This window comes from Histomonas meleagridis, assembly GCF_020186115.1.
Source record: "Histomonas meleagridis strain 2922-C6/04-10x chromosome Unknown contig_44, whole genome shotgun sequence".
NCBI classification, from domain to species: Eukaryota; Parabasalia; order Tritrichomonadida; family Dientamoebidae; genus Histomonas; species Histomonas meleagridis.
Window position 1 is genome coordinate 621244 of NW_027150887.1, and position 15619 is coordinate 636862.

At 29.6% G+C, this 15619-nt stretch overlaps 6 protein-coding genes across 6 annotated transcripts; 5 read left to right on the top strand and 1 right to left on the bottom strand.

The window, feature by feature from the left end:
* Nucleotides 1-4569: 4569 nt before the first annotated feature.
* Nucleotides 4570-5676, top strand: GO595_006502 (uncharacterized protein; the record flags this gene model as incomplete). The annotated part of the gene is made up of 1 exon (XM_067919862.1): nucleotides 4570-5676. One exon carries the CDS (start codon nucleotides 4570-4572, stop codon nucleotides 5674-5676), a length of 1107 nt encoding a protein of 368 aa, XP_067773380.1.
* A 263-nt stretch (nucleotides 5677-5939) lies between these two features.
* On the top strand, nucleotides 5940-6902 carry GO595_006503 (SVP1-like protein 2; the record flags this gene model as incomplete). The annotated part of the gene is made up of 1 exon (XM_067919864.1): nucleotides 5940-6902. One exon carries the CDS (start codon nucleotides 5940-5942, stop codon nucleotides 6900-6902), a length of 963 nt encoding a protein of 320 aa, XP_067773381.1.
* Nucleotides 6903-7536: 634 nt separating this feature from the next.
* GO595_006504 (histone acetyltransferase GCN5) lies at nucleotides 7537-8295 on the bottom strand (the record flags this gene model as incomplete). The annotated part of the gene is made up of 1 exon (XM_067919865.1): nucleotides 7537-8295. The coding sequence occupies one exon, from the start codon at nucleotides 8293-8295 to the stop codon at nucleotides 7537-7539; it is 759 nt and encodes a 252-aa protein (XP_067773382.1).
* A 765-nt stretch (nucleotides 8296-9060) lies between these two features.
* On the top strand, nucleotides 9061-10350 carry GO595_006505 (DUF1015 domain-containing protein; the record flags this gene model as incomplete). The annotated part of the gene is made up of 1 exon (XM_067919866.1): nucleotides 9061-10350. One exon carries the CDS (start codon nucleotides 9061-9063, stop codon nucleotides 10348-10350), a length of 1290 nt encoding a protein of 429 aa, XP_067773383.1.
* Nucleotides 10351-12876: 2526 nt separating this feature from the next.
* On the top strand, nucleotides 12877-13554 carry GO595_006506 (uncharacterized protein; the record flags this gene model as incomplete). The annotated part of the gene is made up of 1 exon (XM_067919867.1): nucleotides 12877-13554. The coding sequence occupies one exon, from the start codon at nucleotides 12877-12879 to the stop codon at nucleotides 13552-13554; it is 678 nt and encodes a 225-aa protein (XP_067773384.1).
* Nucleotides 13555-13774: 220 nt separating this feature from the next.
* Nucleotides 13775-15187, top strand: GO595_006507 (glycoside hydrolase family 1 protein; the record flags this gene model as incomplete). The annotated part of the gene is made up of 1 exon (XM_067919868.1): nucleotides 13775-15187. One exon carries the CDS (start codon nucleotides 13775-13777, stop codon nucleotides 15185-15187), a length of 1413 nt encoding a protein of 470 aa, XP_067773385.1.
* Nucleotides 15188-15619: the final 432 nt, after the last annotated feature.

Below are 15619 nucleotides of genomic sequence, written 5' to 3' on the forward strand. Positions count from 1 at the left end.
TCGATTAACAATTGATTTATATGACAATGAATATTTAATTTAATTTAAAATGACTATTTGTAATTTTATTTATAAATATTATGTGCCAAAAATGAATAATATGAAATTAAATGTATTAAAATAATTATCATTTGCTTTCTTATTTGAATAAAATCAAATGAAACGTAAAAAAGATTTATATTATGAATTTGAGTTATTATTTATTATCATATATTTTTTTTTTTTTTTTTGATAATCATAATACATTACCATATGTTTCGAAGTTATATTATATCATTTGAAATGTATTTGTTATGTTTTATACAGCATTTATAATTGCTTCAAAATAAGGTTTTACAGATATTGTTAAAATGCTTCTTGAACAAGAAGGAATTAAAATTAATCACAAAATAGTGAAATTTACAACTTTTAGAGTATTAATATATTTTTTGTTGTATTTAAATAATAAATGGAGTTAAATCTTATGATATGGTTCAGCGCACTTTATAAATAATGTAAATATAGTCATAAGGAAATTGTTAAATTACCTCATTAATGAGAAAATATCGATTTATATGTTGAAACTGTTAATATGAATGATTTTGAATGTGTTTTTAATTAATAATGTTTTTGTATAATTTTCAGAATTTTTTTTGATATTTTAATATACCATATCTTGTAGCTTGTTAATATGGTCATAATAAAGTAGTTAAATTATTATTTAATCTCAAAGGAATTAATGTTATTGCTCAGCATGTTAATATACATGATTTATAATATATGTTTTTACTAAATGATGTTTTTGTATAATTCTCGGAATTTTTAAATAATTTTCGAAACACCACCTCATATAGTCATAAGTGATGGATATATAAATATAACAAAAATTTTTCTGAAAAGTAGATACACAAACTTAAATATTAAAGATAGTGTCATTTATTTATAGTTTATATAATGCAGATATGAATGCATATTCTCTTAATATTTATTAACCAAAATTGTTGTTAATAAAAAATATTTGGTTGAACAGCTTGAATGGTCGCATCTAATCATAATCAAATTGAAATTGTGAAGCTATTGCTCCATCATAATAGAATTGAAGTTGACTGTAAATATATTTAATCACTTTTATTGATGTGATTTTTAATGTTTAAATGTTTGTCGTTCTAATACGAAATGGGTATCGTTCAATTGAAACTGCTTCTGATATAGCTCAAGATGGAGATGATATGGAAATATTTTCTCTTTTAAACGAATACATCGAAAGTTCGAATGATCGAATTTACGAAATTTAATTTTTCACTCAATTCCTGCAATAAAAAGATCACATTTCACTATCTATACAATTATTTTATTGTGCTTAAATTACATACAATGATACATTAAAGTTTCCGAAAAAATTTTATTGTTCGAATTAAACATATATTGCAAGGTTGTTGACACATATTAAAAATTGAGTATTGTTCAAAAAATAATAAGTAGATCTGAATTACAAAAATATTTAACAATTTACTGCACACATTTGACATCACTTTACCTCACAAATTATTTCAATGCAATTCAATTGAACCACAGAAACATTTAATTTCTGTGCTGTTAAATTAGTGAGTTTATTAATTCTCATTCTTTCGTACTTAATATCATAAAGACTTGTTGATAAATTTTGCTTTTCTGTGATAAAGTCTTGTTTTAATTTTCTGGTTTCGATATCAAATTGCTTTAATTTTAATTTGATTTTTTCATTTGCTTCCATAGCAGCGTCACGTGTGTCCCTGGCATCTTGTGCAAGTTTATCTGTTTCGTCTTTTTGAATTAAAAATTCTTTCTCAACTTCCCTAAGCTTATTTTCGTGCGAGCGAATCTCGTTTTTAACAGCCTTTATTTCGCGTTTGAGTTGCTGTACTGTTTTTGTTTTTTCTTGTTTGCTCATGAAATAAGTATAAAAGTGCTCGTTAACGTACTCCAGATTTTGGATCAAACTTTTGCATAAACTTAAGTTCGGGATAAAGGAAAATTTTCTGATGTAAAATATAAATTATTCAATAAATCATTTTGTCTTTGTGTGCAGTTATCGACAAATCACAGTTTTGAAATTATATAAGTAGAACTGGTTTCGTGGGTAGAACAGGATGTGATACACGACGTATAATGTAAACCACATTTTTTTTTAAATCCCTAATTTATTAATTGCCTTGACAACCCTTGATTATTTATTATAAATTTTCTTGAAAAAGCTTGTTAATGAAATATTTTCAATATTTTTATATCTTAAATCATAAATTTAAGATTATTCTTCAGCGTGCCGAAAACATTTTGTAAAATACTGAATTTGATTTTATCGTTTGGCACTTTTTATGACGGTAATTCAGTATAATATTTTGGCGTTTGACAGCGGCTTGAGTCGTTTTTGTATTCTGGTGTATTCAATTTTTTGTATTAATTATAGCGAATAGTCAGAATTTTGATCCATAAAAACTTCGATTTATTTCATATTCCGAAAAATGACTGTTCATTGAAGTAGATATCGTCCAAATTCAACTGTACTTTTAATTCTCTCACTGGGTTTCTTAATAAATTTTCTTTGTCATTTTGGGCGTACTTCAGCTTATTTGAGAAAGCGTCGGCATATCTTTCGTACACATGCTGCTCTTCCTCCTTCATTGAGTTTTTTCCGCTTATTTCCAAGTTCAAAATGTTTTGTAACATTTGGATCAACGAAGGAGCGCACTTAATACCATCTCTAAATTGGACATAATATCGTGAAGCTTGATCATTTGTCATTGGGTTATGATATATATTTATCATCAGAACGCTTTGATTATTCTTATAATACATTGAAAACGCATTCACTTGTTCAGAAGGCGCTAATATATAATCATTATCCTTCAAGAAATATGTGTCGATTTTACTGTTTGGTGTAAACCAACAAACGAAATTCGCTTATGTTGGCTCTGTTTTGCCATTAAAAGAAGTAATTTCTTTAAGTGTTTGTAAAGGATTAGTTAAACATCCATAGCGTACAACAAATTCGATGAATGCGTCGACTGGACATTCGTCAGCATTATTAAATAATGTTAGAAGGTTGTATTCAAGTTGTGACCTTGCATTGTCTGATAGTGTTTTATCTGAATCGAAAAGATATTCAATTGAGTCAGAAGTATAATGGAGTTATTCATGTGATTTAAAGAATCTAGATTTGATTTGGAAACTATTCTTACCTGATTGGAAAAAGTTCTTGTCAAGTTCTTTTGGTAATGAAAATGGAAATGTGATTTTATAATTAGGTGTGGGACATAATGAAAATGGTAAAATATTACATCGTTCAGCTGATATATTTTTGTCAAATTCAACAGACAAATGAACACGGAATTTCCAATGTGTAATATCAGGAAGTTATGGAAATTGTGATCGTATTTCATTCGTTGAATTAGGAGTTATTGAAAATCCATGCTCTCGAAAATTGGTGTTCACTGAATTGACCTTTAAATTCATAAACTTTGCAAGAATTCGCGAATTAGTTGCAAAATGTTTCCCATCTGACATCCAGGATCCTCCTGTTTGTGTTATGAATTCTGGATTTTTGTGAAGAAGAATTGCAAGTATTTTTTTTACAAATTTTATTTTGTTTGCAGCATCTCCAGTTACAAATGACTGAAGTTCTTCGAATGTTGTAGGCAACTTCATTTCAATGAAGATGAACAAACAATCGCAAGATCAAAAGGAGGCAAACTTTCTGTAACGTACGGTTTTATTGATTCAATTTTAATCGTCATACACATTCAAAAAGTCAGGATTATGATTTTCGCCAAAAAAAAAATGAGAAATTCCCCTTTAAAAAGGAACTTGCTCAACATCACACTAATCACCGGGGAACCAACGTCAAGCCTTTCCTATAAAAGTTAACTTAAAAATTATATAAAGTATAATGAATTAATCAAGCCATCCATCATCAAAATAAACATGTTTCAATTCCACAATTGGACTTAGTAAAGGTTACACCAAAAAAAAAAAAAAAAAAAACATAAAAATTATTATTTTTTCCCCAAACTATCAAAATCTATATAATTTATATTATATAAACATGGTATCTGGGGAAACAAATATTGTTTTATTTCTATGCTATTTTTCAGCTCGAATTATTCAATATATAACATAAAGATTCAAAGATAAAATTACATATTTTCTTTGAAAGAAATTCAAGTTAAATGTAGACCAAAAATGCATTAAATTTTGAATATACATATGTATGTTGAAAAAAAACTATAAAATTGATTTTGGAATGGAAAAAAGAAAGAATCATTACATCCTATCAGACCTAACTATAGTTATAATAAAATTTTCTTTTATAAGCTCTTTTGTACCATTTTAAATTGACTGATTAATTAAACACCGAAAGTTTTCCATGGATTGGATACTTTTTAAAAATATCAAAGTGATTTTTTCTTAGAAACTTTCATATGAAATTTGATGCAATCATTCCCTCAGTCTAGTAGTTTGATTTTTTTTTTTGATTTTGGCGCCTTAGTCATAAAAGTGACATACATGAACAATTCAATTAATTACGATAGATGTAAGTAAAAGTGCTATATTATGGAATCTCTTTTTGCAGTTCACCAAGAAGAAGAAAATCATGCAATGAACACAATCATTGATCAACAAATCATTGAAGTTTCATCATGCCTTCGCGATATCCAAGATGAAGAAAGAAATTTAGGGAAGCAATTAATGGAAATTGAAACACAATTAGAGGAAGTCAAAGCTGAAAATGACAGGCTAGATTCTGAATGTCAGGAACCAAACGAAGAAGTAGACATTAATACAAGTTTCTTTGAACAACTTAGGCAAATTGAATCTCTTCAAGAACATTTTCAAGCGCAAATTAAAGGGCTCAAGGTTGTTAACCAACGAGTTAAAAACGAAATTAATTCAAAATCTTCCAAATTACGGCGTGCAATTTTAGAAAGAAATGAAAATTTAAAACAAATGACCTCTATTACGAATGACAAGGAAAGTCGAGCAGGGGATCTATCAGCAAAAAGAGCTGAACTCTTTCGTCTTGATGAACAACTCGATACTATTACTCAAGAATGTGAATCCATCAAAAAATCAATTAAAGAACAAACAGAAAGCTTTAAGATCATTTCTCCAGACTCAAATCAGCTCCTTCTTAATCAAAAGCGAGATCTAGAAAAACAATTACAATCCAAAAATGAAAAAATAAAACAATTATTAATGGAAGAAAAGGCACTCAAAGTACGCTTTGCAACACAACAGAAGAGCACCGAAAAGGAGTCTGCTGCCTTTCGGTCTCCTAACTATTGGATAAATGACAGATTGAATCTTCTCACAAAAATCAAGAAAACCAAAGAAGAAATCAACCAAATGAAAGTAAGACAGAGGTCAGTAGTGAAAGGATCACAGAAAGATGGATGGAACGAAGAAGATGCAAAATATGCAATTCAATGTGAAATTCAATCTCTTAACTATGAAAAGTTCCAATTCCTTGAAAACACTTTAGCAGTTGAAATTGGGTATAGAAAACAGATGGAGGAAGAGTTGAATGAAATCGAAGATGCATTAACAAAAGTACAAGAATTCAAGAGCGAAACAGAAAAATACAGAGAAGGCAGTACAGGAGAAGAGGAAGAGATTGAATTGCTGAAGAAAGAACTTGAGGAATTGAGAAGACGAATTTAAATATATTAATTTATAAATGTAGACTTTTGATAACATGTAATTTTTACATTATTTACGAAACATGAAAATTGTGTTATAAGGATACTTTTATAAAGATTGAAATTCAATTTTCATAATAATATGTATAATTTAATAACCAATTAACCACTATTTAGGGACTTTGTAATGGAAATGTGCATAGTTATTCCAGTTCCATTTGCACTATTGATGGAGAACAAAAATCTAAAACAGAAATTGGTGACCGTTAATTCTACGACAAAAGAATGTGCTTTCCCAAATATATTTGTATCAATGATGATAAAAAATCATTTACATGTCTTTTGCCAACAGAGTATCATGTTTTTACAATTTCTCCATTAGAACATGTTCTAAATATCGAATTGAAATCAATTACTGCTGGATCTTGTGCTACATGTGATGGATATCATTATATTGCACTAACAGGACTTCCTGCAGATCCTACCTTTAATCAAAAAAGTGTTGTTGTTTATGAACATTTAACAGATCAAAGAAAAGAACTATTTAAAAAATCATTTGATAAGTACATCCTAGAGTTACGTATCACCCCCAAATATTTAGCTTGTTCTTTTTATGACCATATTGAAATCTGGGATTATACTTCATCAACTCTTTACCAACAAATTCCCACTGCTATCAATGTTCATGCTCCTATTTCCGTATCTTATGATTATTCTACGCTTGCCTGTACAGGTAATCAATCAAATGATATCAATATTTTTTCTTTTTCTACACGTTATAGCATCCAATTTCCCGCCGCTGATGGACCCATTTCATCCATTGTTTTTTCTTCTGATCGTGAAGAACCCTTATATTTTGCCACCGTTACATCATCAGGATGCATCATTAAAGTCTATGAAGCAGAAACAAGTTTCAATGTTATCAACTTCAAGCGCGGTGCTAGTAAATCTATTATTTATTCCCTAGACTTTTCTCCAGATAATAAATATTTAGCAGCAGTATCGCAAAATGCAACAATTCATTTCTTCGACATGAGCTCTAAAAGCAAGAAAGCGCCGACAATTAGGGCATTCAATAGAATAAAAATTGGAAAAAGTTCAATTTCATATATTTCGTGGTACGCATGTAATCAAATCGCTGTGTTGAAAATGAACGGAAAGTTATTAAAGATTACAATCGATCCAACAAATTGTAATGAGGTTGGAAGAGAATCAGTGTCTTTGAACCTTGGTGTACATAATGTTTGAAAAAATATTTATATATCTAAATTTGATGTTTTTTTTAACCCCATTTAATATTTTAATTTTGTGTTGCAGTGAGATATGTATAAAAATGAATAATATTTTATTTAAGAAATTTTTATTTAAAACTTAGGTAGAATTTTAGTAATTTAAATATAAAATTGTAAAAGGGTTTCACTTGGAATGATGGACTATATATATATATATATATATATTCTAAGTAATAAAATTCTGATTTATCATCTGAAATCATATGAAATAATTATTTCAAATATATGCTATTTTTTTTTTTCATTTGCAAAATGTCAAATATTGTTATGATTGTAAAATATACCATAAACGAAAAGAATTCAGAAAAAAAATAAAAGTTTGATATATATTTTTATTCTCTTCTTTTGTTACCATAAATTGTTCCATATAATTATATGATTTATAAATCGAAACAACTTTTATTCAATTAGCCAAATCTAAAACATAAATTATTTTTTTATTACTTCTGTAAATATTTACAATATTGTTCAATAAAGATATTTAAATTTAAATCGTGTTTTCATAAGTAACTGATTTTCATTATTATTCCAATTTTATATAAATTTTTATTATAAAATTTTATTTATTATGAAATAATTAAATTAGCGCCTTAAGGTATTGGACAATCCCAAGGAGGCCTTAGCCAGTCCATCAATTTCGATTCATATTTGCTATGTAACTCCTGTAGCTCGTTCGGCAAACAAGGCTTCCATGCGTAGTAGTGCTGTCCGTTTCCTTCTTTGCAATAATCAACATAAGTTTTCAACTTTTTTATGTCGAATTTCCTTTCGTCCAAATGCTTTAAGTTGATTTGCAATGGTAACAATGTCTCTGAAAATGGTTTATTTTCAATGATTTCAACAACGCCAATTAATGCACTGCTTTTAAGCTGCTTAATACTTTTTACTAAATCGTCTAACTCGCTATCTGTAATTTTTTTGGATTGACGTTGCGATTCTTTATATCGTGATGTTTCATACGAGGAACGACTCCCCTTTTCAAACTCTTTTTTCTTCTTCTGTAGCTCGCGTATGGCAGAGGCAATCCTAGATTCAACTTCTAATGTAAGATCGCGATCTGTTTTCCCATCATCAAATGGCGAGATGTCTGGATTGGAATCAATTTTTTTGAGATATTCACATATGTGATAAGAAAGACGCAGTGCTTCTTTATGATTGGGGTCTGTTGAGTTGGAATGCTCAATTACATTATTAAGCATGGTTTTGATATCATCAATAAATTGACTAAAAGAAGAATATGAATTACCAAGTAATTTCTTGCGGATTGTACCAAGATCAATAGGTTTTTGTGTGGGATCAGCATATCGATCAAGTCTGTCAAGATTAATATCAACTGCAAAAGATCGCATAAAGTAACAACCTTCAGTGTATATGATAATGCGATCAAATAGAGGCCGCATCCATTTTTGAGTAATGGGTGTATCAGCTATATTAGGGAAATCCTTTGGGAGTGTTTTGCCAGGAAGAACATGAGTTGTCGTAAAATTAATTTTGGTATTTAAATCTGCTGATGAATATGGAGAAATAGTGAAAGTTAACATTGGGAAATTTTGATTTTAAAGTCCAATTGACTGTCTATGTTCGATTTACAGGCGCTTACCAAAAGAACATATTTCACATCGAAGCACATCTTTATTATTTTAATTCCAGAAAAGAGTGATACTATTATTATTTTATTGGGTCAATAATATTTTATACACATAAAAATTTGATCATCAAAAAAAACATATTTTAAAAATAAATATCTTGACTAAAATTCCAACCAAACAAAGCAAACCATCATTCTATTCTGAGCAAATATGAGTATCATATCAAAAACCAAATTGATAAATTGATTAAAAAAGATCGTCATATTTTGGGTTTACAATCATGAAATAATTGCAGTTATGCTTAACAAAGCGATTTGTCGGCAAGTTTTTCACCAATACGTCAAGGTGATGTTCATAAAATATCGTATTTTGAGACGAGACAACAAAAACGGTTTCCAACCACAAGCGGTTTTTTTAGCACAAAAATTGTGAGTGAAATTATAACCAACTAACCATTTCAATACAACCGTTAACTGGTTGGTCAGGAGTTAAACAACCGCCAAAAATAGCGGATCTCACTTCTTAATGTCTGGCGTCATTGTACAACCTTTCTACGGTTACATTCCTCCTTCAGAGCATATTTCCGAAGTTATTGCTCCTCCTTACGATGTTCTTAATCGAGAAGAAGCTCATGAAATGGGTCAAAAGAAAGAAAAGTGTTTAATTCACGTGACTCGTCCCGAAATAGAAACACCCGAATTAGAAAATACACACCCACTAGTATATCAACGTGGTGCTGATAACCTTAAAAAATGGATCGAAAATGAATTTCTCGTTAAAACTAAAAAACCAGGCTTCTACGCTTACATGCAAAAACTTGGTGATCATGTACAAGTTGGTATTTTCGCTCTTTGCTCTTGCGAACAATATAAAGAAGGCATAATTAAAAAACATGAACAAACAAGAAAGCAGCCAGAGCTTGACAGAACAATAACAACACGTGTACAAAATGCAAACGTTGGTTCCGTCTTCCTTTCTTATCATGGTGATAAATATCCAATGCTTCGTGATTATGTTAAAAGCCTTACACAAGATAAACCTGATCGTGTTGCCCATCTTGATTTCGATAATACAGATCATGAATTATGGATCATTGATGATGATAAAAGAATCCAAGAAATCCAAAAATTATTCTCAGAAGTAGATGCATTATATATTGCTGATGGTCACCACAGAGCTGCATCAGCTTGCAATGTATATGAGGAACGTAAAGCTGAAGCAGGTGATTCATTCCGCGGTGATGAACCATATTGCTATTTCTTGGCTGCAATTTTTGCTGATACCGAACTTTGTGTTATAGATTATAATCGTGTTATCACAGGTGTTACCCAGGATACAGAAGAGCTTCTCAAATTAATGAGATCAAATGGTTTCGAGATTGATGAGTTAAGCGGTGATGAAAAACCACAAACAAAATCATTCCTTGAGTTCCATCACGCCCGACCAGTTGGGGCTCACGTCTTCTCTCTCTACATCAGAGGCAAATGGTACAGAATGAAATTCACAGGTCAACTAAAAAGTGACAATCCAGTTGACAAAATTGATTCAAAAATTTTGACTGACTTTGTTCTAACACCAATATTTGGTATTACAGATCTCAGAGCTGCACAAAATATACAGTTCATTGGTGGAACACGTGGCCTTCGAGCTTTAGAAGAGGCATGTGATACTCCAGATAAAATTGCGATTGCTGTTCCTCCTATTACTATGAAACAACTATTTGATGTTTCGGATTCTGGTGTAATGATGCCACCAAAGAGCACATGGTTCGTACCAAAGCTCGCAACTGGTATGGTTTGTAGGCTGATTGAATAAAAAATAAACTCAATCAAAAACTTAGAATTAAAAAATGTAAGCAACCACTCTGTCCTCAATGCAAAAGCTAGGCAGTGGGATGAATCATGGCGCTATGGTGTCTGTGGAGGTAGCGTTTGTTCCGCATAATTTTGTTGTCCACATTTAATAAACCGTTTATATTTTCATATCACATTTCGTTCTAATTCAAAACTTTCATTCTGATTATGACAATGATACTATTGTTTAAATGTTTTATTATTCTACCATTTAAGAATTCGGGAAATTCTGTTTAATTCTTCCCAAATTTTATTAATAATTTTATTTGGACTCGAGGATCCAGCCAAAACGGTTATGAGATAAGATTTGTTGCGTGTGAAACTATCGGTTTCAGAATAATTGAAATTTTTCATATTTAAGTTTTGTCTTTGTCCAAGGACGCAGAGTTCCCTATGAAGGCCTACTGAGGGGCTCGGTTTGCTAAACGCAAACTACAAAAAACTTCCAAGGATGACAGAGCTTCGGCTTATTGATACATCTTAATTTTTGTGACCCTTATGGGGTTAATTCATAATGCAAGTTTAAAATTCCAAAATATTTTCTTTGGGGCAAATATCTCTTGTATGTCTGCCTCGTTCAATCAGATTGGGATAATACATATTATTTTTGTAAATCATAACATAAAAAAATATGTTAAACCAAAAATTATTTATCATATGATATTTATCATATTTATTAATGAAGTTTAATAAATTATTTGTTTCATCATTTCTATTTATAAAGTATTTAAAAGGAATGTTAAATTTTCATTATTTTAATTATAATTTTAAAACAATTGTTTTGGATTAAATAACCACTGGTTTAAATTTAAAATAAAGGTAGTGTAAGAAGCTTTTTATGTACAAAATTTTCAAATGTTTTAAGCAAAAACCTAACAAATTGAGCAGGGTGCCTATAGGTTGTAGTACATTTTTACCAATTCTGTAATTTAAGATATTAGGGAATATTTTTGGAATTTGTATTTGCATTTGATATTGATTTATTTCCAAATCCAAAATTAGTATTATTTTCATTAGTTTGTAATTATATAGAATAAATTGAATCAAGTTCAAAATCTGTAGCATTAGTTTCATTTCCTTTTTGTTCAAGAAGTAAATTTACTATTTCCATAAACCCTTTTGCAATTTCACGTTGAATCGATGTAACAAACAACACAAACAATTTCCAAATATTATATTGAAATTTTAATATATATAAATAAATTTTAAATAAAGCAAATGAATATCTTTAGCATTAATATCAATTCCTTTTTGTAAAAAATAAATATTATGCTTTATTTTTATGGAATTTGATTAATTAATTTGTTATCATAAATTTTTATAATGAGATAATTTGATTCATTAGATTCTATATTTAAAAGGAGCTGAAGAAATATATCAAATATATGTAGTTCTTGGTTGAGAATATTTTCTTCTTTGAATTCAACATTTTTTAAAAAATGAAAAAGGATTTTATAATTTTTCTTTTGCGAAATGAATGACGAATATATAGATTTGCAAATTATATTATTAAATGTGATAGGAAAATTCTTATCAAAAAATAACATTGTTAATTGTGCAACTAATTCAATATTTTCTTCTTCTAGTTTAAAGATCATTTGGTTAATAAATATTAAGTTTTCAATTTCTGTGTTTTGTTGAATTTCTTCCTATGTAGAACATGATTCCATTTACAAATATGCCAAAAGAAAAAAAAAATTTTTATATTTCGTTTCGCAAGTGAACTCAAAAGTGACATAATTTTGTGTAGTCATCTCCAACCGTCTATAAAATGAACGATTCCTTCAACAAATTAATCGAGCAAGATGATCCACCAATCGAAGAGATATTGACAAATCCAAGGTTCACCTCGAAGTTAAGATTATTAGATAGTAACATGAAGAATTTTTTAATCAATCATTTCACAAAAATTTATAAATATATTTTTGAAACAGAAAAAGTACCTGGCTCAGCATACAATGCTTTCTATATGATTCTTGTAAATTTAAAAACTGAAGTAAGGAATGAAATTTACGAAAAAACTGATTTTGTTGATTTTTGCATCAATTTTCCAAAAAAACTCAAAAACTATTCTGTTAGTAAGCAAGCAATTTATTTTAATGTCATTCAGTATGTATTACAAAATGATAATTTTGAAGTTAATCCATTATTCATAAAATCAAATTTTTTCCCTTTATTATTAGAGCAATGTGATAAAGAAACAGCATGTGATTATATAAGTAATCTTATTCAAACGCAAGGGCAAAGACTTTTTTCCATACTCCTTGACGTTAATTTTTTTGATATAATATGTAAAAATATTATTGGTACTTCCAAACTCAATCTTAATTCTCAAAGGCTCTTATTAGTGTGTCTTGACAATGGTCTTGGGTCTAGTATTGCTGCCTCTTTAACAAAAGACAATTTAATTGATCAATTTTTAGATTTTTCAATAAATACACGTAACCGACAGTGCCTTAATCTCCTTTATTCCATTCAGTCTAATGCCATGAGTAACAATCGTAATTCTGACTGGAAATCGATTGAAGCAGCAATCACGTTACGTAGATCAGACTTTGTCAACATTATTCTCACATCAGATAAATTCACAGAACCAGTTAACACGTCTCTTGTCATCTTTAGCAAGATGTTGTTTTACGGCAGATCGATGGGCTCCGATGTGCCCAAAGTCGTCTCAAAACTTTCAAAGGACTTTTTCCGTTTTCAGTCAAATTCATTTCTTCACAATTCAGTGCTGGCACTTTTCCAGCTTTTTGAGCGAAAGAGGTTTTTGACAGAAGAATTGGCAAAAGATTTTATTGATGGGCTGATCGAAGCATTTGATACGAAACATGAACAAAAGTATACATGTTCATATTGGGGACAAGCACGCGAGATTTTTGATGCTGTTTATCCTTATGTGAAACAATCTGAAAAGACCGAAAAAATTGAATCCATCAAGAAAATCTTTGATAAAGAAGAAAAAACAATTGAAGAAGTCACGCCAATCAAAATATCACAAAAGAAACCTCGGAGAAATGTTCCAACTAGATTTCAGAAATCCTTACAGATTAATACACATCAACAAAGTGTTTCGAAAGTTACATTGTTTGTGTTGTTTTTGATGACTTTATTGATGGCCATACTTTTTGTTAGAAAAATTACTAATTTAAGTATTGGCGAATAAAATGAATAAAACAATTTATATGGGTTTTTAATTTAACACTTGTTTTCGATAAAAAAGAAAATAAACTGTGGTCCATTGGAAACATAATAAATTGTTGAAGAAATTTGTTCGTGGTATTCTGATCATTGCCAACATGAATTTTTGTACGTTAAGAGACCGTTTATTTATCGAAATTATCCATTTAACTTCAGGTTTGTAAACTTTAGAATAAACTGCCATAATGGATCTTCTGGTTTTTATAACTTTTCTCATTTTATTATTCTTATTAAGACATTATCTTTTAAAACAACTAAGATCAACAATTCCACATTTTTCACAACAAAGTGTACCAGATGCAGATCCAATTTTTCCGTTAGGATTTAATTTTGGAGTTTCAACAGCTGCTTATCAAATTGAAGAAAATTGTCCACCATCTAATTGGAAGCTTTGGGAAAAACAATATGATGAAAATGGACGCCAACGTGCTCCTACTGCCGATGAAAAATGCCAAGGATATTCACGTTTTATTCAAGACATTGAACTTATACAACATCTTGACTGCAATTTCTATCGCTTTTCCTTATTATGGTCACGTATTAATCCACGACCTGGTTATTTTGATGATTCAGTTATGAATATTTATCGTGCAAACATTATTAAACTCAAAGAAAGTGGCATTGAACCATTACTAGTTCTATGGCATTTTGAGCATCCAGCATGGCTTGAAGAACGAGGTAGTGTTATGAGTGATGAATTTGTCTCACGTTTTGGGGAATATGTTGAATATGTTTTACGTAACATTGGCTCATTAGTTAACTTATATAACACAGTTAACGAGCCATTTGGCTTTGTTGCCACAGCACTTTTTAGTGGTTTACATCCACCCGGCAAAAAAAGCTTAAAGGAAATGTTCCAAGCCATGTATAACTTAATGCAATGTCATGCTAATGCATATCATCTTATTCGGAAATATAATCCTAATGCCAAAGTTTCATACGCTAAGAACATTGTTCCATTTGTTCCCGTTCATAAATGGAGTTTAATTGAGCACATCATTGCTTATTATTTAAATTCTTATTCACGGATTGGGTTTAGTATTTTCGAGACAGGGAAATTACGCTTTTTATGGATGGAGAAAGAATTCGATAACATCATTGGTACATTAGATTACATCTCATTAAATCATTATTACGTTGCATTTGTATCAATAAATCCTAAAGAATGGTCTAAACTAAATGGGAACACAGTACCATTCCTAACATATGGCGAACGATTTTTGCCTACGAATGATATGGGATGGGGAATGTTGCCTTCATCGTTAGCAGGAATCACCAAATGGTTACACGAGAAATTTAATAAACAAAAGAATTTGCCTGTAATGATAACGGAACATGGCGCTGCTGACAAAGAAGATACGAAGCGCCAATGGTTCACAAAGGAGTCATTACTTCACTTAAGCATGCTGGCAGAAGAAGTGCCTTTGATGGGTTATACACATTGGACTTTGATGGATAACTATGAATGGGCTGAAGGATTAGATATGAGATTTGGGTTATATGAAATGGATTATAATACTCAAGAAAGAAAGCCAAGGCAATCGGTTGAAATGTTTAGGAAAATTATAGAGGTAAATAGAAATCAGCCAGATTTCTGATTTAATAAATTATGAATTTTTAGCCATTATTTAGAGTAAATATGCTGGAGCATATGTTCAAGATAAATATTAAATGAAATCAAAAAAAAAAGTTTTTTATTATTTCATTTTTGTTGGATAAATTTTAAATTAAACAATTAAACGTTTTTAGCATTCATATTTATTTCTTCTTGTATGAAAAATAATTTAACTATGTTAAGATTAGATGCTAATAATTTCCATATATTATTGTGAAATTATCAGAATAAATAATAAATATATCTTGACTATTAATAACATTTTTTGATTAATTATTCTAATATGTATAGATGACAAAATAAGGGCTGTATAAAATAGCATAGAGTCTTTAAATGAAAAATATTGATTATAATCAAAAAATCTTATGCATCAATGTCATATGTTTTTTAAATTGCATTATGAAGTGTTCCGCTG